Source organism: Triturus cristatus, chromosome 7 (assembly GCF_964204655.1).
Source record: "Triturus cristatus chromosome 7, aTriCri1.1, whole genome shotgun sequence".
In the NCBI taxonomy this organism is placed as follows: domain Eukaryota; kingdom Metazoa; phylum Chordata; class Amphibia; order Caudata; family Salamandridae; genus Triturus; species Triturus cristatus.
Genome location: NC_140590.1, coordinates 1,639,125,897 through 1,639,148,469, shown reverse-complemented (window position 1 = coordinate 1,639,148,469; position 22,573 = coordinate 1,639,125,897). Strand labels below are relative to the sequence as shown.

At 45.9% G+C, this 22,573-nt stretch overlaps 1 protein-coding gene across 1 annotated transcript in view; it reads left to right on the top strand.

Moving 5' to 3' along the window:
• LOC146812601 (uncharacterized) overlaps positions 1–22,573 on the top strand; it is a 34,778-nt gene that overhangs the window by 3,577 nt on the left and 8,628 nt on the right. The window contains exon 2 of the mRNA XM_085615171.1: positions 6,927–8,145. Coding sequence (XP_085471297.1) covers positions 6,927–8,145 — 1,219 coding nt within the window. The remainder of the gene's footprint in view (positions 1–6,926; positions 8,146–22,573) is intronic.

The window sequence follows — 22,573 nt, the reverse complement described above, 5'->3', positions numbered from 1 at the left end:
ACTGCGTATGTACCGCTGAAAGGTTGAGCACAGCAGACGGGCGGCTGATGCTTTAAAACTGAAAGAACAGCACCGCAGACAATGGCGACTGACACTGAGGAGCTTAAATGAACTACAGAGCTGACAATGAGAACTGCGACTCTAATGCTGAAAGGTGGAGCACGACAGAAAGGCGGCTGCTGCTGTAGAATCGCACAGTCCAGCACCACAGTTAGGGTGACCAACCGCCCGTAAATTTCACGGACTGCCCGTAATTTGGGCCTCTTGTCGGTTAGGGTTTCTTCCACGGACGCCTTTTGTCCGTATTTTCAGAAATAGGAGCAAGCTTCCCCCTGCAAGCAGCTTGCGAGTTCTGTAAATCTCCCTGCAGGGGCCAGCTCAGGCTCCTTCTGTGATCAGTGGCCTGCAGCAGCCCCTCCCTGGCCTGGCACAGGCTGCTATCAGGCCCATGATCATTCTGTATGTCGACCTAATTATCACATACAGAATGATGATGGGCCTCTGCGCAGTGACAGCATTTGCTGGGCCTTCTCCTGCCAGAGCCCAGGGCATGGCAAACTGCTTTTGTTTATGGGCTCTGTTAGACCTGGCACATTGGCGTGGGTCTCCCTTCCATTTTTTTGCTGTTGCCTCATGTATTTTTGCTGGTGTTAGTTGCTCAGGGCACTGTGCCACTGCTGTCCAGTGCCACAGTGCAAGTGCTCCCTATTGTAAATTAATGCATGAATTTGTGATTCCATGATTGGTTTGTTTGGTTTACCTGTCAGACCCTAGTACAGTGCACCAGGAGTGCCCAGGGCTGGTAAATCCAAATGCTGCTGGTGGGCCTGCCGCACTGTTTGTGCCACCCACAGAAGCAGCCTGTAAAAGTGTGTCTAAAGTCTGCCATTGCAGAGCCTGCGTGCAGTCTGGTACTGTCATGCTGACTGCGAAGTGCACCCACTTGCCAGTCCCTAAACCTTTCCTTTTCTTCATATCAGACACCCCTATGGTAGGCCCAAGGGCAGGGTGCATTGTAAGGATAAGGTAGGACATGCCCTGGTGTGTGTGGCATATTCTAATAGTGAATTACAGCCATTTTCGTTTTTCACTATTGCAAGGCTACCTGTTCTCCATAGGCCAGAATGGGCAGTTTGGTTATTACATGTTATAATCCTAACTGACTCAGGGCACATGGTAGAAATTCGAATTTAGTATGCCTGAACTCAGAATGATAAAATGCATCTTTTAGTGAAGTTGGTTTTAACATTCTGTGTTTGAAAATGCCACTTTTAGAAAGTAGGGATTTCCTTGTCTAACCATTCAAACCTGCCTCTGCTAGGCTGTGTATTCCCTGTCTGGAGTTTGAGTGACAGGGCTGGGGAATTCCAGGAGACAGGGTGAGGTGTCCCAGTGGTGAATAGAGAGATCTGCATCCAGATGGGTGGGAGCAGTTGCAACTGGGACCTGAATAGGGCTGTGCCTTCCCTCCACAATGCTGGCTCCACCTCCTGTGGTGCGCCTGATGTCTCTGCCCTGCACTCTGAAAGGAAAGAAGGAGTCAGGTAAACAAAGTGCTCCAAGACTGACCAGAACTGGTTTGAACAAGGCAAAGGCCCCTCTGCCCTCAGAGGACAAATGATTTTGGGGTATAAGTATTGGGACTCTGATCCCAAGAATTTAGATCACTTTGAGAAACAAGAAGAAACTCTGCTGAGGAGAGGAACCAAGAAGAAACTGAGGAGAGACTATTCCTGAAACTGGGGGATTGGCCTGCAGGGGTTGCCTACTACCAAAGAGAGGAGAAAGGAACTTTGTGTGTACTTTTGCTCAACTTGTGAAGGATCTCCAAGGGCTTGGAAAAGAGCGTGCCTCCTGCTGAAGTCTCAGGAACAACGGACTTCACCCCCCAGCTCCCCAGAGTCCTTTGGAAGTGCCTGCTGCTGCTGTTTGGGCCTTCTGAGGGACTGCGTGTCGCAAGGAGCTGGAAGCGCGACTCAAGAAGGAGAAGCGTGCCGCCGTCGGAGCTGTTGTCATCGCATCGCGTAAAGTGTGTCAACGCTGCAGCATCACATCGAGCGGAAGCATCTCGCATCTTCGAAGAAGTGTCTCGCAACGCCAAAGAAGCGTGTCACCATCGCAGCCATCGTAGCTGATGCATTGCACTGCATCAAGAGAAGAGTCTCGCATCGAGGAAGAAGTGTGTCGCCATTGCAGCCATCGTAGTTGTCACATTGCACTGCATCAAGAAAAGCGCCTCGCATCCACGGAGAAGCGTGCCACCATCGGAGCTGCTGTCATCGCATCGCATAAAGGGGTGTCGCTGCTGCAACATCGCATCGAGCGGAAGCGTCTCGCTACTTCGTAGAAGAGTGTCGCCGCCAAGGCCGCTGTCGTCGCATCACGTAAAGGGATGTCGCCGCTGTAGCTGACACATGGAGTCGAGTCTTCTCGCAACATCGGAGAAGCGTGCCATATCAGGAAGATCTTCACGTCTTTATTTCTTTGCACCAAAAACTTCATTGCATCAACATCGTTGCAACACTCTCGTTGCCCTGCGTGTCGTATCTAAAAGGTACATTGACTTAAGGTGTCGCATCTAAGAACTTAAGAGAACTGAGCTAAATTCTACCATCTAAAGTAACAGTATTGTGGATTTTTGTCGTTTAATGGCCTTGTGGCAAATCTATATAAAGAATACTTATTATTGATATAAAACCTGTGTGGTGTCCATCTGTAGTGTTGTCACTTGGTTACTGTATGTTTTCACAAATGCTTTACACACTGCCTCTGAGATAAGCCTGTCTGCTCGTGCCAAGCTACCAAGGGGGTGAGCAGGGGTTATTTTGGAAATGTACCCCTTTACCCTGACTAGAGGAGGAGGTCCCTATTTGTCACAAGTGCATACCTGTGCCAACTAGAGACCCCCAAGTCTTACAGGCTCCTTTCACCTCACCAGGGGCCACCCTCTAGGGAGGCGGAGGTTTAAGGTTTAATGTTTGCATGTGTTACCCAGGTGAATCCACTGTTAGCCTCTTAAACTGTCACACAAGCTGTAGTATGGGTTACCCACTCCCTATGTACAACGCTAAGTTAGCATAGCCTCGATGGCTGTTAGAAAGCCAGCCTTGCTGCTTCTGCTGCTTTTGCACGCGACACTGTTGTTACATGTTATTCATTCGAGAACTGCTGACTCGACTTTGCTTCACATGAGAACCGTCTGTTGTTTAACATCCTTAACAGCGAGCTGTGACCTTGGTCTGTACACCGTGTAAAGAACGAGTCTGGGTCACTAGACGGGGCAGGTTGTTGTGTTCAGGTTGATCGTACCACTTCTTAGCCATAACATACATACAGCTGCCAATACCTGAAAGACGAGCCCTTTAATATTACAGAGCAGCATGTTTTCTGTTACATTCGAAACGAAGAGCTGTTGCAGGAGAGAGCCTAGCTGATCCTGTGATGTGATTCCACTAAGCTGATCTATAAGGTATGGGGTCCCCCATGCAAGCCTAAGAGACCTTCTATTAGTCTTCTTTATTAGTTGCTAGAGAAAGGAGGGTGGTTGCTTTCCACTGTCATTATTATTATGATTGCTCCTTTCATTTTCTATGGTTTTGTAACAATGCTGATCCTAACCATTTGTCTGCTTGTGTTAGCCAAAGTACTGCATCTTAGGACGCGAGGTTTATAAAATAAACTCTTTAAACTTTACCGTGTCTTTGTTATTCTGTCGTGGACTGATATATAGCTACCAACGGGTACTTCGGATTCCCACCACTCCTGAGAGTATCTAAGTCGCTTGTTCTGGGTTGTCTATACATTGGGACCGCCGAGCTAAATCTCGGATAACGAATGTGACACTAAGCTAGTCGGATAGGGGTTCTTAGTTCTGAGGGGAGTTTCTGGTACACCACAATTATCTGAGGTCCTGGTTTCCTGCGCATAGTTCTGTGCATAAGCAGAATCCCTGCAACATGGCGCACCTAACGTTTGGTCTTTTGCTCTGAAACGCCTTAGTAGTGCTTTTATTAGTCCACAACGCTCTCACTCTGGTTTCCGGATAATGGGAGTGACGGCTTAACCTACCTAGGTTTCGACTAAAGGTTCTTTCAAGCTTGATAATTAAAAAGGTTTTCTTTTCTGAACCCCAGTGCTTCAGTATAGCTTTTCGTTGTTCGTGTGAGTGTTCCGATGGCGGTCAATGTTGCCGCGCATAGTAGGGTTCCCCTGACCGCACATTTGAGGGTCTATGGGGTCCCGGATGATGGCTTGGCTGTTATTTTAGTGGTAGGCGCTGATGCGGCATTCCCGTATGAGTTGTTTTACTCTTGGGTGACGTTTGATAAAGTGGATGCAAACGACAATTTGTTCCACGAATATACTCACACCGCGATGCCTGCAGCCTATGCCCCTTATCGGACACTTGAGATTCCCCTTACTGCCTGGCAGCATACTATTTGGTTTAATGGCGCCCTTCCCCATGCGGTAGCACCGGCGAGAATGGGCCCGTTGTCAATTGCAGGGGCCATATTGCCGGTGCTGGCCAGTTATACACCCCATCCCCGCTACATGACTGTGGCGGTGGCGGAGTTACGAGTACTACACACTGCCCTGATTACAGTCCATAGGGCGTTAGTGCAGTACGTGTCTCGCAATGTACAGGTAGGGGCACCTGCAGTTGCGGGCCACACGACTGGCCATCATGCGACGGTCATCAGTCCTGTTATGGTTAATTCGGTTGTCGGCAAGCGCCCCCAAAATAGGGATGAATTCCCTTACTGGCTTGCTGAAAAATTTGATCAATTTGAAGCCGTGTTTCCAAATACTTCTCCTGTGGATAAACACAGGATCCTCACTATAACTTTGCCGAAGGATCTAGTCCCAGATATTGTCGACTGTGACAATTGGGGCAAGGTCTTTGCTGTGACCTATGCGAAGTGCTATGGCACTCCGTCTCTGTCTGTACTGCCCTCAGTCATCAAGAAGGTCCAAGACAATCATGGTGCTGAGGCAGCGATTGAGTTGGGATTGAGGCTTGTCGATAGCTTCGATGTGGTTTATTCCATGGTTATGGGCAACCTCAAAGGAGATACCATGCAATTCCAGGTGTGCAATATGTTGGCACTTGTGGATCCAGGCGACAGGCCAAAGGAATTCGCTAAAATTATAGCGAAAGCCTACAGAATGGTGGGTCGTAGCACCTTGGGTGTGAAACCCGCCGTGATCATTCCGACTGCAGTGCAGCAGCCTAAAGTGAGTTTGTCTACCAAGGACAAAAAGCCCAACTTTCCAAAACAAAGTTGGCGAGCTAAAAAACAGGGGAAGCAGCAAGAGAAACGGAGGTCTCGTTCTGCGTCGCCGGTGCAGATACAAAGTGAACGCACTTATGATTTGCGCGATCATTCTAATATTAAGTCACCTGATAGATTTCAGGTTCCTGAACAACGCTCTCCTCGTTCTTCACAGGAAACATCGGCTTTTCAATCCGGTGGCGGAGATCGTGGGAAAGGAAGGGGTGCTCAAGGTCGTGAGCAGCCCCGTCAGACTGACGGTAAAGGCAAGCAGGACGAGTCTGCACGTCAAAGACCCCCGTTTCAAAAGAAGAAAGTTGCTGCTCTGACTGCGAGATATGCCTCAGATTGTACGGATGCAGCTTCTGAACCAGACATGGGCGCTAACGCTGCTAGACAGCGCGGCGGAAGTTACAGTATTGCGACAAGCGCTGCGTCCGTTTCTGGCGGCGACAGCAACTGATACATTTGTAAGTGTTGAAACTGCTGATACTCGCGTAGCTCCCCCTGAACGGATGTTTACAATTGACCTTTTAATTGAGGGTGACATACAACGTAAAATTAAAGTGGTATTTTGGGATATCTAACCTCCACCTATGATATCCTTTTGGCGGAGGCGGATTGGCCCCCGGCTTTCGTGTTAGAGGCTCCTAGAGGGGAGGTGGTAATCCTCCTGTCCATTGGGCACACAGTGCCACTGGAACATTCTAATAGGTTAGCTGGGGAGTGGGCGCAGGTGCTCGCACCTGCATTGTACCGTACTCGGTGGGCTGGGACAAATTTTCTCCCAATCATACTATTCCGTTGCGGTCGGAACCCCAGCCACAACCCCAATACCCGATGCGTCGCGAAGCTCGATCTCACGTCGCGTCCATCCTTGAGCAATTGGAATATCAGGGAGTAATTGAAACATGTGTGTCACCTATGAATAATCCTTTATTCACTGTGACAAAGCCTGACGGATCGTACCGCCTAGTTTTGGATTAACGGCACTTAAATTCGCACTGCAGGACATGTGCGGTACAGAATACACACAGTTCGGCTCTTGTCGATAGTCTCGTGAGAAAACGATTTAAAACTACTCTTGACATCTCCAATGGCTTTTATAGCCACAACCTGTCTCCTCATAGCTATGAGTGGACGGTGTTTACCTCGGGTGGCAAACAAAAGAGGTTCAAAAGGCTCCCGATGGGCTAAAAAAACAGCCCCGGGTTCTTTGCTGCTCGTGTGGTCTCACTTTTGGAGATGATTGACCCGAAAGCATATTCGTATGTAGATGACATCTACCTGACGGACGACGAGTTGCTTCCACACCTTGCTCGCGTGGGTAACATGATAACTATGTTTGCTGATATCGGTTACAAGTTCAACTTTGCCAAGTCCCACATTGCCGAGTTCACAGTGTTGTTCTTGGGGTACGAACTCAATCATGGGGGTCGAGGCTTGGCTCCGCAGTTCCTTGAGAAATGCGCACGCCTTAGTACTCCTACGACACTGAAGAAATTGCAATCTTTTCTGGGTTTTCTGAATTTCGGTCGTACCTACATTCCTGATTATGCCCAGCGTATCAAGTCGCTTTATGCCTTGGTACAACCTACTTTTACCAAATCTTGCTGGCTGCCTGAGCATTCGGCTGCATTGCAATCTTTGCAGTCTGATCTTCTTGCTTCAAAGTTTTTACAAACTCGTGATAATCACACTAACCTAGTCATTAGAATTGTACCGGGTGCAGTGGGTTTCACCTACTTGACGTTCAATGAGGGCGACACCGTCCCCATTGCATATAAATCTCATCTGTACACTTCGGCTGAGCTGCGCTTCTCCGCTGTCGAGAAAGTACTGACAGCAGTTCAGATGGCGATCCTGAAAGAGCGAGCGCTATCACAGGGGAAGCACATGCTGGTGGTAACACCGTACCCTGCCCTTGAGGTGGTCACTAAAGCCAGTGTACCTAATTCTAAGGCTTTGCATCCAAGGTGGATACAATGGGCAAACTCCTTGACTTCGCCTGACGTCACATATATCTTTGACGCGGCATTACAGACACAGGAGTTCTTGGAGTATGAATTTGTTCATCCGGCTCCTGTGACTTTGCGCCCGCTCGAGGTGTACCATTGTGTCATATACACTGATGGGTCTGCGCAACCCGCAACTGGATCAAAGCTCGCCTATTCAGCAGCCTGCGCAATTGTTGCGGGCACTTTCGTGAATGGTGAGTTCCAGTCTGATGTCGTGTATACGCAGTCTTTGGGTGATGTTACCGCGCAGTTGGCTGAGCTGAAAGCTCTGGTGCTTGCACTGGAGTTTCCTGATCCTCGAGTGACCACCCTTATAGTGAGTGACTCGTTCTATTGTGTTCAATCGTACAACGAGAATCTACACTTTTGGAGTCACAATGACTTTCGTGATTCGAAAGGTAGCACAGTGAAGCACAAAACGCTTTGGGTTCGAGTGGCAGAACTTAAAGAAGGTCTGCCCCTCATGAATGTAATTCACACTCTTGGTCACCAGCGTGTTGGTGTCCATGCTGTCGGTAACAGTTTGGCTGACGAGGCAGCAAAAACCGCAGTGGCGACATATTTAGTAGCAGCAGTTACAAGATCCAAAACTAGGATTGATGATGACATCTTGGCAGCTATTGCTGCGTCCGAGACAGGGACGGGCTTTCCGAAAGGATTCCCTTCCCACTACCATTATCGTTTAAGTCCTGATAACGTCCCGTTAGTGAGGATTAACGACGTTGGTGACAGATTGATTCCCAACGCGGACTGCAGACCATCTCTGATTGCAGCTGCCCACGAAGGTGTTGCGTCTGCGCACGCCGGCGTTTCGGCGACTGTATCTCTTTTGCAGCAACGTTACTGGTGGTACGGTTTGTACAAACAAACGCAAGCTTATGTTCTTTTATGTGACATTTGCCAGCAGATTAAACCTTCTACTGTCGCGCATCCACCACAGACGCAGCTGTTTATATCTAATCAACCACTTGCGTGTGTTTATTTAGATCACTGCGGTCCTTTTTCCTCTGATACTGCGCACAAGTACATTTTGGTTGCAGTGGATTCGTGCATACGTTTTCTGTGGGTGTGGCCGCAAAGGAGTACTGATGCCCGGACGGTCATCAAGGATTTACGTGTCTTTATTGGAAGTTTTGCATGTGGTACCCTTCATTCTGACCAGGGCCCTGCGTTTGCCTCTAGGGCTTACAAAGAAGCCACGAGAAGTTTGGGGATCCAAGTCAAATTTTCGTCTCCATACCGGCCTGAGGGCAATAGTGTTGTGGAGCAAATGAACCGTGACCGAAAGCAATCTATGACAGCTGCCAATACCTGAAAGACGAGCCCTTTAATATTACAGAGCAGCATGTTTTCTGTTACATTCGAAACGAAGAGCTGTTGCAGGAGAGAGCCTAGCTGATCCTGTGATGTGATTCCACTAAGCTGATCTATAAGGTATGGGGTCCCCCATGCAAGCCTAAGAGACCTTCTATTAGTCTTCTTTATTAGTTGCTAGAGAAAGGAGGGTGGTTGCTTTCCACTGTCATTATTATTATGATTGCTCCTTTCATTTTCTATGGTATTGTAACAATGCTGATGGTGCTGATCCTAACCATTTGTCTGCTTGTGTTAGCCAAAGTACTGCATCTTAGGACGCGAGGTTTATAAAATAAACTCTTTAAACTTTACTGTGTCTTTGTTATTCTGTTGTGGACTGATATATAGCTACCAACGGGTACTTCGGATTCCCACCACTCCTGAGAGTATCTAAGTCGCTTGTTCTGGGTTGTCTATACATTAGGACCGCCGAGCTAAATCTCGGATAACGAATGTGACACTAAGCTAGTCGGATAGGGGTTCTTAGTTCTGAGGGGAGTTTCTGGTACACCACAATTCTCTGAGGTCCTGGTTTCCTGCGCATAGTCCTGTGCATAAGCAGAATCCCTGCAACATGGCGCACCTCACGTTTGGTCTTTTGATCTGAAACGCCTTAGTAGTTTTTTTATTAGTCCACAACGCCCTCACTCTGGTTTCTGGATAACAGGAGTGACGGCTTAACCTACCTAGGTTTCGACTAAATGTTCTTTCAAGCTTGATAATTAAAAAGGTTTTCTTTTTCTGAACCCCAGTGCCAGTAATAATGGTACAAATACAATTGTCCTTTATTATTTGTTTTTTTTCTCCAATAGTGCAAAGTTTCTGCTTTTGTGCTATTATTATTTTCATGTTTACCCTGGTCTTCTGAGCCCCCTTAGCTGTTACACATCACATCCCCTTGGGATGAATGATCAGATTGGGTGTTTTTTTTCACTGGGGTAGAGGGGGCATGTAAGATCTGAAAAGCCTTCAGCTTCGATCTTTTTCTTCAATGTATTTAATATGCAAACACAGGTGTTTAAGTTTCACTTGCACACACAACGGATGCAGTGCAAGGTTCTCTCAACCTAATATAAACTTATTTTGACTTGTACTTGTGTTGGTTGTCTATTTACTTATGTAATATTGTGCGACCTCCTCTGATGTGTCTGCAAAACGTACATTTTATCCCAAAGTTTTGTCCTGCATTCTGACCTTCTGGCCTGAATTTTTGTCCTGAATTCTGACCTTCTGGCCTGAATTTTTGTCCTGAATTTTGACCCTTTGTCCTGAATTTATACACTCACTGTCCTGAATTTGCACCTATGCCAGTTGGTCACGCTACAGACAGTGTCGCTTCTGCTTGAGAACTGAAAGTTCAGCACCATGGACAGTGGCGGCTGACACTGAGCTGAAATGTACTAGAGTCGACAGTGAGAACTGCGTCTGTAATGCTGAAAGGTGGAGTATGGCAGACAGGCGGCTGCTGCTTTAAAACTGCTCAGTTCAGCACCAGAGACAGTGCCGCTACTGGTTTAGAACTGAAAGTTCAGCACCACGGACAGTGGCGGCTAACACTGAGGAGCTAGAATGCTGAGTGCTGACACTGAGGAGCTAGAATGTATTAGAGTCGACAGTGAGAACTGCGTATGTACTGCTGAAAGGTGGAGCACAGGAGACGGGCGATTGATGCTTTAAAATTGAAAGAGCAGCGCCGCAGACAATGGCGACTGACACTGAGGAGCTGAAATGAACCACTGTGCCGACAATGAGAACTGCGTCTCTAATACTGAAAGGTGGAGCACGGCAGACAGGCGGCTGCTGCTGTAGAATCACACAGTTCAGCACCACAGACAGTTAGGGTGACCAACCGTCCGTAAATTTCACGGACTGCCCGTAATGGGCTTCTTGTCCATTAGGGTTTCTTCCACAGACGCCTTTTGTCCGTATTTTCAGACATTGGAGCAAGCTTCCCCCTGCAAGCAGCCTGCGAGTTCTGTAACTCTCACTGCAGGGGCCAGCTAAGGCTCCTTCTGTGATCAGTGGCCTGCAGCAGCCCCTCCCTGGCCTGGCACAGGCTGCTATCAGGCCCAGGATCATTCTGTATGTCAGCCTAATTATCATATACAGAATGATGATGGGCCTCTGCGCAGTGACAGTATTTGCTGGGCCTCCTCCTGCCAGAGCCCAGGGCATGGCAAACTGCTTTTGTTTATGGGCTCTGTTAGACCTGGCACATTGGCGTGGGTCTCCCTTCCATTTTTTTGCTGTTGCCTCATGTATTTTTGCTGGTGTTAGTTGCTCAGGGCACTGTGCCAATGCTGTCCAGTGCCACAGTGCAAGTGCTCCCTATTGTAAATTAATGCATGAATTTGTGATTCCATGATTGGTTTGTTTGGTTTACCTGTCAGACCCTAGTGCAGTGCACCAGGAGTGCCCAGGGCTGGTAAATCCAAATGCTGCTGGTGGGCCTGCAGCACTGTTTGTGCCAACCACAGAAGCAGTCTGTAAAAGTGTGTCTAAGGTCTGCTATTGCAGAGCCTGCGTGCAGTCTGGTACTGTCATGCTGACTGGGCAAGTGCACCCACTTGCCAGTCCCTAAACCTTCCCTTTTCTTCATATCAGACACCCCTATGGTAGGCCCAAGGGCAGGGTGCATTGTAAGGATAAGGTAGGACATGCCCTGGTGTGTGTAGCATGTTCTAATAGTAAATTACAGCCATTTTCGTTTTTCACTATTGCAAGGCTACCTGTTCTCCATAGGCCAGAATGGGCAGTTTGGTTATTACATGTTATAATCCTAACTGACTCAGGGCACATGGTAGAAATTCGAATTTAGTATGCCTGAACTCAGAATGATAAAATGCATCTTTTAGTGAAGTTGGTTTTAACATTCTGTGTTTGAAAATGCCACTTTTAGAAAGTAGGGATTTCCTTGTCTAACCATTCAAACCTGCCTCTGCTAGGCTGTGTATTCCCTGTCTGGAGTTTGAGTGACAGGGCTGGGGAATTCCAGGAGACAGGGTGAGGTGTCCCAGTGGTGAATAGAGAGATCTGCATCCAGATGGGTGGGAGGAGTTGCAACTGGGACCTGAATAGGGCTGTGCCTTCCCTCCACAATGCTGGCTCCACCTCCTGTGGTGCGCCTGATGTCTCTGCCCTGCACTCTGAAAGGAAAGAAGGAGTCAGGTAAACAAAGTGCTCCAAGACTGACCAGAACTGGTTTTAACAACGCAAAGGCCCCTCTGCCCTCAGAGAACAAAGGATTTTGGGGTATAAGTATTGGGACTCTGATCCCAAGAATTTAGATCACTTTGAGAAACAAGAAGAAACTCTGCTGAGGAGAGGAACCAAGAAGAAACTGAGGAGAGACTATTCCTGAAACTGGGGGATTGGCCTGCAGGGGTTGCCTACTACCAATGAGAGGAGAAAGGAACTTTGTGTGCACTTTTGCTCAACTTGTGAAGGATCTCCAAGTGCTTGGAAAAGAGCTTGCCTCCTGCTGAAGTCTCAGGAACAACGGACTTCACCCCCCAGCTCCCCAGAGTCCTTTGGAAGTGCCTGCTGCTGCTGTTTGGGCCTTCTGAGGGACTGCGTGTCGCAAGGAGCTGGAAGCGCGACTCAAGTAGGAGAAGCGTGCTGCCGTCGGAGCTGTTGTCATCGCATCGCGTAAAGTGTGTCGACACTGCAGCATCACATCGAGCGGAAGCATCTCGCATCATCGAAGAAGTGTCTCGCAACGCCGAAGAAGCGTGTCGCCATCGCAGCCATCGTAGCTGACACATTGCACTGCATCAAGAGAAGAGTCTCGCATCGAGGAACAAGTGTGCCGCCATCGCAGCCATCATAGTTGTCACTTTGCATCGCATCAAGAAAAGCGCCTCGCATCCATGGAGAAGCGTGCTGCCATCAGAGCTGCTGTCATCGCATCGCGTAAAGGGGTGTCGCTGCTGCAACATCGCATCGAGCGGAAGCGTCTCGCTACCTCGTAGAAGAGTGTCGCCGCCAAGGCCGCTGTCGTCGCATCACGTAAAGGGATGTCGCCACTGTAGCTAAAGTAACAGTATTGTGGATCTTTGTCGTTTAATGGCCTTGTGGTAAATCTATATAAAGAATACTTATTTTTGATTTAAAACCTGTGTGGTGTCCATCTGTAGTGTTGTCACTTGGTTACTGTATGTTTTCACAAATGCTTTACACACTGCTTCTGAGATAAGCCTGTCTGCTCGTGCCAAGCTACCAAGGGGGTGAGCAGGGGTTATTTTGGAAATGTACCCCTTTACCCTGACTAAAGGAGGAGGTCCCTATTTGTCACAAGTGCATACCTGTGCCAACTAGAGACCCCCAAGTCTTAGAGGCTCCTGTCACCTCACCAGGGGCCATGCTCTAGGGAGGCGGAGGTTTAAGGTTTAATTTTCGCATGTGTTACCCAGATGAATCCACTGTTAGCCTCTTAAACTGTCACACAAGGAGTAATAATGGTACAAATACAATTGTCCTTTATTATTTGTTTTTTTTCTCCAATAGTGCAAAGTTTCTGCCTTTGTGCTATTATTATTTTCATGTTTACCCTGGTCTTCTTAGCTGTTACACATCACATCCCCTTGGGATGAATGATCAGATCGGGTGTTTTTTTTCACTGGGGTAGAGGGGGCATGTAAGATCTGAAAAGCCTTCAGCTTCGATCTTTTTCTTCAATGTATTTAATATGCAAACACAGGTGTTGAAGTTTCACTTGCACACACAACGGATGCAGTGCAAGGTTCTCTCAACCTAATATAAACTTATTTTGACTTGTACTTGTGTTGGTTGTCTATTTACTTATGTAATATTGTGTGACCTCCTCTGATGTGTCTGCAAAACGTACATTTTATCCCAAAGTTTTGTCCTGAATTCTGACCTTCTGGCCTGAATTTGTGTCCTGAATTCTGACCTTCTGGCCTGAATTTTTGTCCTGAATTTTGACCCTTTGTCCTGAATTTATACACTCACTGTCCTGAATTTGCACCTATGCCAGTTGGTCACGCTACAGACTGTGTTGCTACTCATGAGAACTGAAAGTTCAGGACCACGGACAGTGGCGGCTGACACTGAGCTGAAATGTACTAGAGTCGACAGTGAGAAGTGAAATTTCAGCACCACGGACAGTGGCGGCTGACACTGAGGAGCTAGAATGTATTAGAGTCGACAGTGAGAACTGCGTATGTACCGCTGAAAGGTTGAGCACAGCAGACGGGCGGCTGATGCTTTAAAACTGAAAGAACAGCACCGCAGACAATGGCGACTGACACTGAGGAGCTTAAATGAACTACAGAGCTGACAATGAGAACTGCGACTCTAATGCTGAAAGGTGGAGCACGACAGAAAGGCGGCTGCTGCTGTAGAATCGCACAGTCCAGCACCACAGTTAGGGTGACCAACCGCCCGTAAATTTCACGGACTGCCCGTAATTTGGGCCTCTTGTCGGTTAGGGTTTCTTCCACAGACGCCTTTTGTCCGTATTTTCAGAAATAGGAGCAAGCTTCCCCCTGCAAGCAGCTTGCGAGTTCTGTAACTCTCACTGCAGGGGCCAGCTCAGGCTCCTTCTGTGATCAGTGGCCTGCAGCAGCCCCTCCCTGGCCTGGCACAGGCTGCTATCAGGCCCATGATCATTCTGTATGTCGACCTAATTATCACATACAGAATGATGATGGGCCTCTGAGCAGTGACAGCATTTGCTGGGCCTCCTCCTGCCAGAGCCCAGGGCATGGCAAACTGCTTTTGTTCATGGGCTCCTGTCACCTCACCAGGCGCCACGCTCTGGGGAGGCGGAGGTTTATTTTTTGCGTGTGTTACCCAGGTGAATCCACTGTTAGCCTCTTAAACTGTCATACAATCAGCGATAATGGTACAAATACAATTGTCCCTTATTATTTATTTCTTTTTCTCCAATAGGGCAAAGTTTCTGCTGTTGTGCTGTTATTATTTTCATGTTTACCATGGCCCTCTGAGCCACCTTAGCTGTTGCACATCACATCCCCTTGGGATGAATGATCAGATCGGGTGTGTTTTTTTCACTGGGTAGAGGGGGCATGTAAGATCTGAGAAGCCTTCAGCTTTGATCTTTTTCTTCATTTGTTTTTAATATGCAAACGCAGGTGTTTAAGTTTCACTTGCAGACACAACAGACGCAGTGCAAGGTTCTCGCAACCTAATATAAACTTATTTTGACTTGTACTTGTGTTGGTTGTCTATTTACTTATGTAATATTGTGCAACCTGCTCTGCTGTGTCTGCAAAATGTAAATTTTGTCCTGAATTTTTGTCCTGGATTCTGACCTTCTGGCCTGAATTTTTGTCCTGAATTTGGACCCTTTGTCCTGCATTTTTACATTAACTGTCCTGAATTTGCACCTGTGTCAGTTGGTCGCCCTACCCACATCACCCGGCTCATTTGAACTTGCGCTGACTCCCAGTGTCTCGACATATTGCGCTCAAATGACTGCGTAACACACTAAGCATTGCATGTCATAAAAACCGACATTCCATCAACAAAGTTTTCAGGGCCGCAACCTTAGACGAATCTCTGCTACTACACACTCCTACAACTCTAAGTTCACGATTCAGCACTCAGAGGTCAGTCTCGTCCAGTCCAAGCTAGAAAACTGTGGAACTCCCTCTGCACCTAGGCAATGAAACTTGAAAACCACCCGAAAGACCATAAAAACGTTTTCACATTTTTAGGGCCTTATTGATCTTCAAGCAACCCACGACAAAAACACCCAATTACGAAACTATTGAACCACAGCACAAAACAGCTTAATGCTTCTTCCAGTGGAAACAGGCCAATTTCTGTTATAATAAAGCCGCAGAAAGCACAATTTCTTATCTTTCTCACATATCCTTAAACCTCAGCATGCATACCAGCATTGTTATATTCAATGCAACATTATCAGACTTCATGTCAGATGCTCACACACCTCACCGAATTCTTCCTGCAAGGGTCATCCCCACAACCAGTAGCGACCCGTGGTGGTAGTGCTGTGGGGCGCTGACCAGTGGCGTAACGAAAGGTGAAGGGGCCTCCCTGCAAGGTACACAGAGATTTAATCCGGAGCTCTCATGCCCGAGTACTGTGCTGAGGGGGCCCCCTGCAGCTCGGGGCCCCCCGCTCCACGGGGGCTGTGGGGGCCTGTGTTACGCGTCTGGCTCTGACATGGGGCGGGAGAGGGGAAGGGTGGTAGTAAACTGCGGAATACGGCCGCACAGAGGTAAGTACACAAATAATAAAACGAATTTCGTTGCGCGCGCTGCATCGCAAAATGCATTTGGCGATGCAGCGCGCGCAACAAAATTCGTTTTATTTATTTGTGTACTTACCTCTGTGCGGCCGTATTCCACAGTTTACTACCCCCACTCTGCCCTGCCCCCACCCCACATCAGCGCCCAGCAGCACTCCCACCACAGGCCGCTACTGCCCACAACAGTCCTATCAAACAAACAGGTCGCTTGGACCTGTGGTGTGTACTTGCACTAGTGTTTTACAATGACACAGTAATGGTAAGTGCAAATGCCAGGTAACACAACATAACATGACAGTCACTCAATTTAACAAACTAGTGACGTATTGCCACCTTTTTTCCTGTACTAAGTGAATGAGAGTGTCTTTGCACAGAAAGATGAATGGAGATCAATGAACTCTTAAGAACCTATGCAGAAATGTAACTCTTAAGTTTGATTTGCAGGTAACTTTTGCCAAAGTTCCGAGAAGAATGATTTGTCACACAAATGTAAAATCCTATTAATTGACCCTTCCGTGCACCAGTACAATGGTGCGAACTAGCCCACACCGGTGCCTTTAAATGTCATTACGTCAGCATGTTTTATACTTCAAGAAGGCTCAGCACCATTGTTTTCTGGCACCCACTATAGCCCTGCTACCAGTGGCGGCTCCTCGAGGGAGTGCTGCGGGGCGGTGACGTGGGGCGGGGGAGGGGCAGGGTGGGGGTAGTAAACTGCGGAAATGGGCCGAACGGAGTTGAGTAAATAAATAAATAAAATGAATTACATTGCGTGCTGCATTGCCGATTTGGCGTTGCAGCGCGCGCAATGTAATTTGTTTTATTTATTTATTTCTTTACTGAACTTTGTTCGGCCTAATTCCAGAGTTTACTACCCCCCACCCTGCACCTTCCCCTGCCCCGCCTCACCGCCCCGCAGCACTCCCTCGAGGACCCGCCACTGCCTACATCTGCTCATGTACATTGATGACTGCCTAACTTCGTATCCACCCCATGTAGCTCGCAGTTGACACATATCTCCTAGCAACACCAGAACTGCCTGCTTCTGTTGCAGCAGATTTGTTTTCTCTTTTATGGGAAAGATCTTTAAGAAACTCTTGGCCCCTGGCTCTTAGGCCAAGAGATTGAGAAACGTGTTTGATGCACGAAAAGGGCGAACACTGATAAAATTACAGGACCAAATTCTGAGAGCAAAATGGAAGTCATAGCAATCAATAGGGGTTGCAAGAGTCCTAATCAGAGGGAATAGAGAAAGGGAGATGTCAATGGGAAATAAAATAGGATGTTAACTAGTTAAGAATATTTCCAAGGCTCCAGGATGGAAGGCATATTTTAAACACAATGTAAACGATCAAAGTCTTTGAGATTCTGGTTCATATTATAAGATAATTTTTGGCTTCTTCAGGATTTAAAGACAGCCAGAAGAAGCCCACCTGAAGAACAGAGTCTCACAGATGTGAGTTGGCATTTCTGCGAGGCTGAATGGTTGCTTAGGTACTCTGTGCATCATTTATGGCAGGTAGTCTCCATCCTTGTCAGAGAGGATGACTAAGCTCTTGTCCTCCACGTGAGGCACCTGGACCTCGATGCGTCTACGGCCTAGAGCAGGAAGGTAGGAACAGACTTTACCGCAGGGTATTTCCGGCTCTTTTATGAGACATGCGTTGATCCTTAAAAAATGTACGTACAAACATCTCCCAACACATCCTAACAGGCAGGAGGGATATGATCCGATGGAGCTGGCATATAGGAATACAACTAGTTGATTCTGCTCTGGACTATCCATGATGATCCTTTCACTGCCCCAAAGTTGTTCAGTGATACTAGCTCAAAATCCTATAGTGTGAAGGAATATACGGTTGATCCCAGTCAAAACTTAGATCCATAACTTGCATTCATCACACTCAATTGTCTCAGTCAATCATGTGAACGTGCATCTTACATACAAATGGACACGAGCCCTTGGTGTGGCGTTTTGTGCATTTCTCCCACTGCCAGAAAAGGCCCATACAGTTCCACCTCACTCCATATTAGCACAAGTTTTCCAAATGTAGCATTCATATCTTGAATGTTGGCCATAACACTAGGCTACAACTACAACCCTTTATGCACATCTGTTTCCCCAGAGGTTAATTGGTGTAACTACAGTCTCAATGTCATGGTGAGAAGTTTGCTTCTGGCTGACTGCCAGTGCTGTTTCTGATGTCTTCTGGAGCCTAAGATGGTCTCTGGAATATGAAGCTGATTTGCAAAATATTCTTGGCAGGTGAACCAGTTTCAAAAACATGTATCTATAAGGTAGTTCATGTGTACTTGAATCTACAGTGTTTTTTTCATGATGAAATTGTGTCTTGCTGGTGTCGTTCTTTTTGGTGTTTTGGTGTGGTAGCTAATAGGCAGGACACCTTCCATTGAAAGAGCATAAAAAGTACCCAAGTGCTGCCATTAACCAGATAGTGATCACTAAGTTACTGTGATCCATCAACAAATAGACTGGGTGGGCATCAGGTTGTTCTGACCGTCTATGGTCTGAGCATGCATGCTACAAGTTAGAAACCTTCTAAATTTGATTGGACAAAATTTAAAACAAATCTGGCAAAATTAGGAGCTTTCCTCGACTTGTACATATCATATGGAATTGAAGATTTTAGCCCTTGTACATACCTTGCAAAGCTATTGAACACAACATTTTGGGAATATATAAAGTTTACACAATAAACTCTAAAATATCCACCACGCAAAATTAGGCACACATTATGCACTGATCATAACTTCATACGCAACAGTGAAAATGACACCACAAATGGAATTTTCCAAAACATCACTTATATCATTAAATCTGACATCACCAATGACACCATTGATGACATCACCGACAATGTGGCAAATAGCATTGCCAGTTATATTGTCAATAGCATCATTGATGAACACCACACACAAAGAGTTGAGCGACCAGGCATTTCCACCTGGCTTCAATGTGCTAGCATACACAAATATTACTTCTGCACGCCAGTGTTTTAAGCTTGATCTGTAGGCTTTGCCAATGCTTGCTTTATTTCTAGCACTGACTGGGAATGAAAAGGCTCGTGACTAATAGGAACAGCTGATTAACCATAGTATAAGTGCAAGACAGAGCTGGAGTGTGTGGTGCTGCAGCACACACGACTTAAGAAAGCATTGTCGGTCTGAGCCTTATCTAACACGAGCCTATACTGGTGCCTCATTCCAAAACATGTCCATTAGATGCATATGCTGTTCAATGAAGTAATTTGCCAGACAAGCAAAGGAACAATGAGTCACTCGTTTTGTTTTGACAAAGATGAAAACGTACATTCAGGACAGCCACTTCCAGGTACTGAAGAGAAAGAGGGCAGCAAGAGTCTCTTAGGCAGAAGAGGATTAAAGGTGCTGGGAACATTGCTTATAGAGGATTGAAAAGGGCTCTGTAGAATGTAAATTAAACAGATTTTAAAAGTATCCTCTGGAAACACAATCTGTTCTGGAGTGAGGTGTTGCCTTTTATTCCATGAGGGATTCCTTAAAGCCAAGATAGCAAATCGGGTTAGTGTGCTTACTGCAGAAAAATGCTGGCACTTCATAAATTACTAATTTTAAACCCGACATGGATGATGGATCTGCCTTATATAATTGTAAGGGTGATAAAAAGAGTACCATAAACCTGGGAACAGAGGCATCTAAGGCCAGATGTACGACCCGTACATTTTGCGACTCACAAATTGCGTTGCTTTGCGACTCGCAATTTGTGACTCGCAAAATGCAATTTACAACAGCGTCTCAGACACTGTTAGCAATTCCTAATGGGGTCGCAAATTGCCTGCCTCATTAATATTCATGAGGGAGATGCTATCAGCCATAGAGACGGAAACGTCGACTAGCGCATCTATTTCCACAATTATTTGCTTTTCTGGAATTGTTTTCTGTTGCCTCAGATTCATTTTCCATTACACAAAAACCTTGGAATAGATGTTTACATACTGGACCCTGAGGTCACAATTTTTGTACAGAACTGATTTACCTCAGTCTCTGTATGTAGGTATATTATTTTGTACCCTGTCTATTTGCTTGTATTAAATATTCTGATTTGTTAAACTATACACACACGCTTGTTTAAACTGTTTACTGGAAGATTAATCAAAGTATAAATAAGTTGATTCTAATCTTGATTGTTCATTAGTCAGTCACCATTGCTGGGCTTGACAACAGATTTATTCATGTGATTGGTGTTTATTTGATTCCTTTATAGTAATCCCTTGTTGGCACTTTTACCTATTTATTGTTACATGCCCCAAGCCTTCAAGGGTTTATTGGGTTCCCCACGTCTTATTTACACTACCTCATTAGGAATGGCCAGCACTCACAGGGATGGTGGCCTACTGGGGTCATCAGACCACTATGTCTGTGACAGCTTTTTAAATAAAGCAGTTTTTGTTTACAAAAAGCAGCCCGTTTTCCTTAAAGGAAAATGGAATGCATTAAAAAAAGAAAAATTAAACGTTTCTTTTCATTTCTTAAGAGCAGGCAGTGGTCCCTGGGACCACTACCTGCTCTTAAAAAATATTTTCGCACACACTCGTAAAGGAGAAGGGGTCCCTTGGGGACCCCTTCCCGTTTGCGAGTGGCTTGCCACCTACTTGAAGTAGATGGTAAACTGCGTGTGTTTTGCGACCGAAAATGCGGTCGCAAAACAATCGTACATTGAAGTGCCAGTCACTATAAGGAAGGGACGCCCTTGGCTCGCCCCTTCCTAATAACGAGTCGCACACCCTATTTTGCGAGTCGGTAGTAGCTTACCAACTCACAAAATAGGGTTTGTACATGGGACAGACCAATTTTGCGGTCGCCACTGGGCCGATTTCCCATTTGCGACTGCAAAAAACGGTCGTACATCTGGCCCCGAGTGTTCCCAGCTGGTCATGGATAGAATTAACTGCCTCAGGAGCTGTGCTTTCCTTTCTCACGAGCGCATTACAAATATTCACCTTTGTCTTCAGTTCTGTAACCTCAACCTAAAGGACTGTTTAGCAGGAAGCGACCATTATTGATACTTAACATAAGTCCTTAGTGCTTGCAGCAAGACCTATGCTAGTCTCACAAAAAATTAAAAGTCGACAGCCACCACAGTGATTCCAAATAAGGTGGCCATGCTGGAATGGTAGGACACTGAGACAGTATGTGTAAGTCTGTGCAATACTATTCCAAGATGGCTGCTACATGGATTATAAGGGTGATGACCATTTTCAAATTGTAAAATAATGACATATTATGTTCAATACGGATGACTATCATAGTGCTTCTAAATGTAATGGTTTTCAGTAAAACCATCATGTGCAGTACTTTCATGAAGGCTACCATGTTTGGTTGGTGCTCTGGCTTGTGAGTTGCACACTTTAACTCTGATACATTTATGATGCAATGAAAAAAAGGACTGATTAGTCAGTCAAAATAGTTTATTTTGACTGAAAGCCTTAAAACATCTACATTACCAGATAAAATAACATGGTACTTGTTATGGGTAGTGGTATTATTAATAGGTAATAGGCGCTTGTGGTTGATTCACCTGTTATCTAGTGGAGATTGCGTTATTTACGGTGCTAAAGGGTTGGGGAGAACCACCAGCCTCCCTAAATTATTGTGGCAGAGCAACAAAACAGTCTTCAAAAGGTATACCCAAGCACTCGTCAAGTATCAGTTAGCATAAATGCAAAACCATTTACGGCATGAAACACAATAAGTTAGTCTTTTGCTTCTTTCTTTGCAGTTTCTTTTCTTTAATATTCCTCTTTTAACAGTAGTTCATCAAGCCAGCACGTGTTTCGTCGCCTCCGTAAGATAGTACATGCGACTTGATCACGGCTAAATAAAGAATAATATGATATTCTACATTAATGTTGTCATTCTTGTCCACATTTTTCATTATTATTCAACTTAATTGCTCCCAGGGTGAATAAAGTGGCATTGATTTATTTAAGGTGAAGCTGTCACACAATTGTGACATACACTCATGCGGGGTGCACAGATGGTGATGAGCGGTCCGGTCATAGTCCATATACGTGCTAAACAAAAGGGATGATCTGTGCCGAATATGCGAAGTGCACGTGAGAAAACGAGTGGTAATGTGGTAGGAGGTAATGTTATTTGTCACGCATTCTTATGGGACTGTAAGGTATGTATAGTCTCCAAAGATCAATCCCCCGGTGGAAAAATTAAATAAAAGCGGTACTTTTCTTAGGAATTTTTTATAAGCGGAAAGGTCTCAAATCTAAGGATCAGAATAAATCAGACCAGCAAGAAACAGACCAAAAAAGGACCAGTAACCTGAAAACTGTTCTCAATAGTGGTCTGAAAATATAAAGAGAAACCCATACAACTATGTAAATGGATGCTCAAGAGAAAACATTTGTAGTTCTCTACGCGTCTCACAAAAAAAATATTTTCTGGAATGCCTTTCAATACAAGCCACTTACATTCGTCGGCTGAGAATGGACAACAGGAAAATGGTCAAAAGGGAGACAACGAATTATAAATGATACAAATTTATTAAAAATTCATCGATAATCATAAATATCAAACAATAAACATTGTCATGTAGCTAATTATGAGGCAATGACAGTGTCATATGATGCAATACACAAGTAATTATCATATGT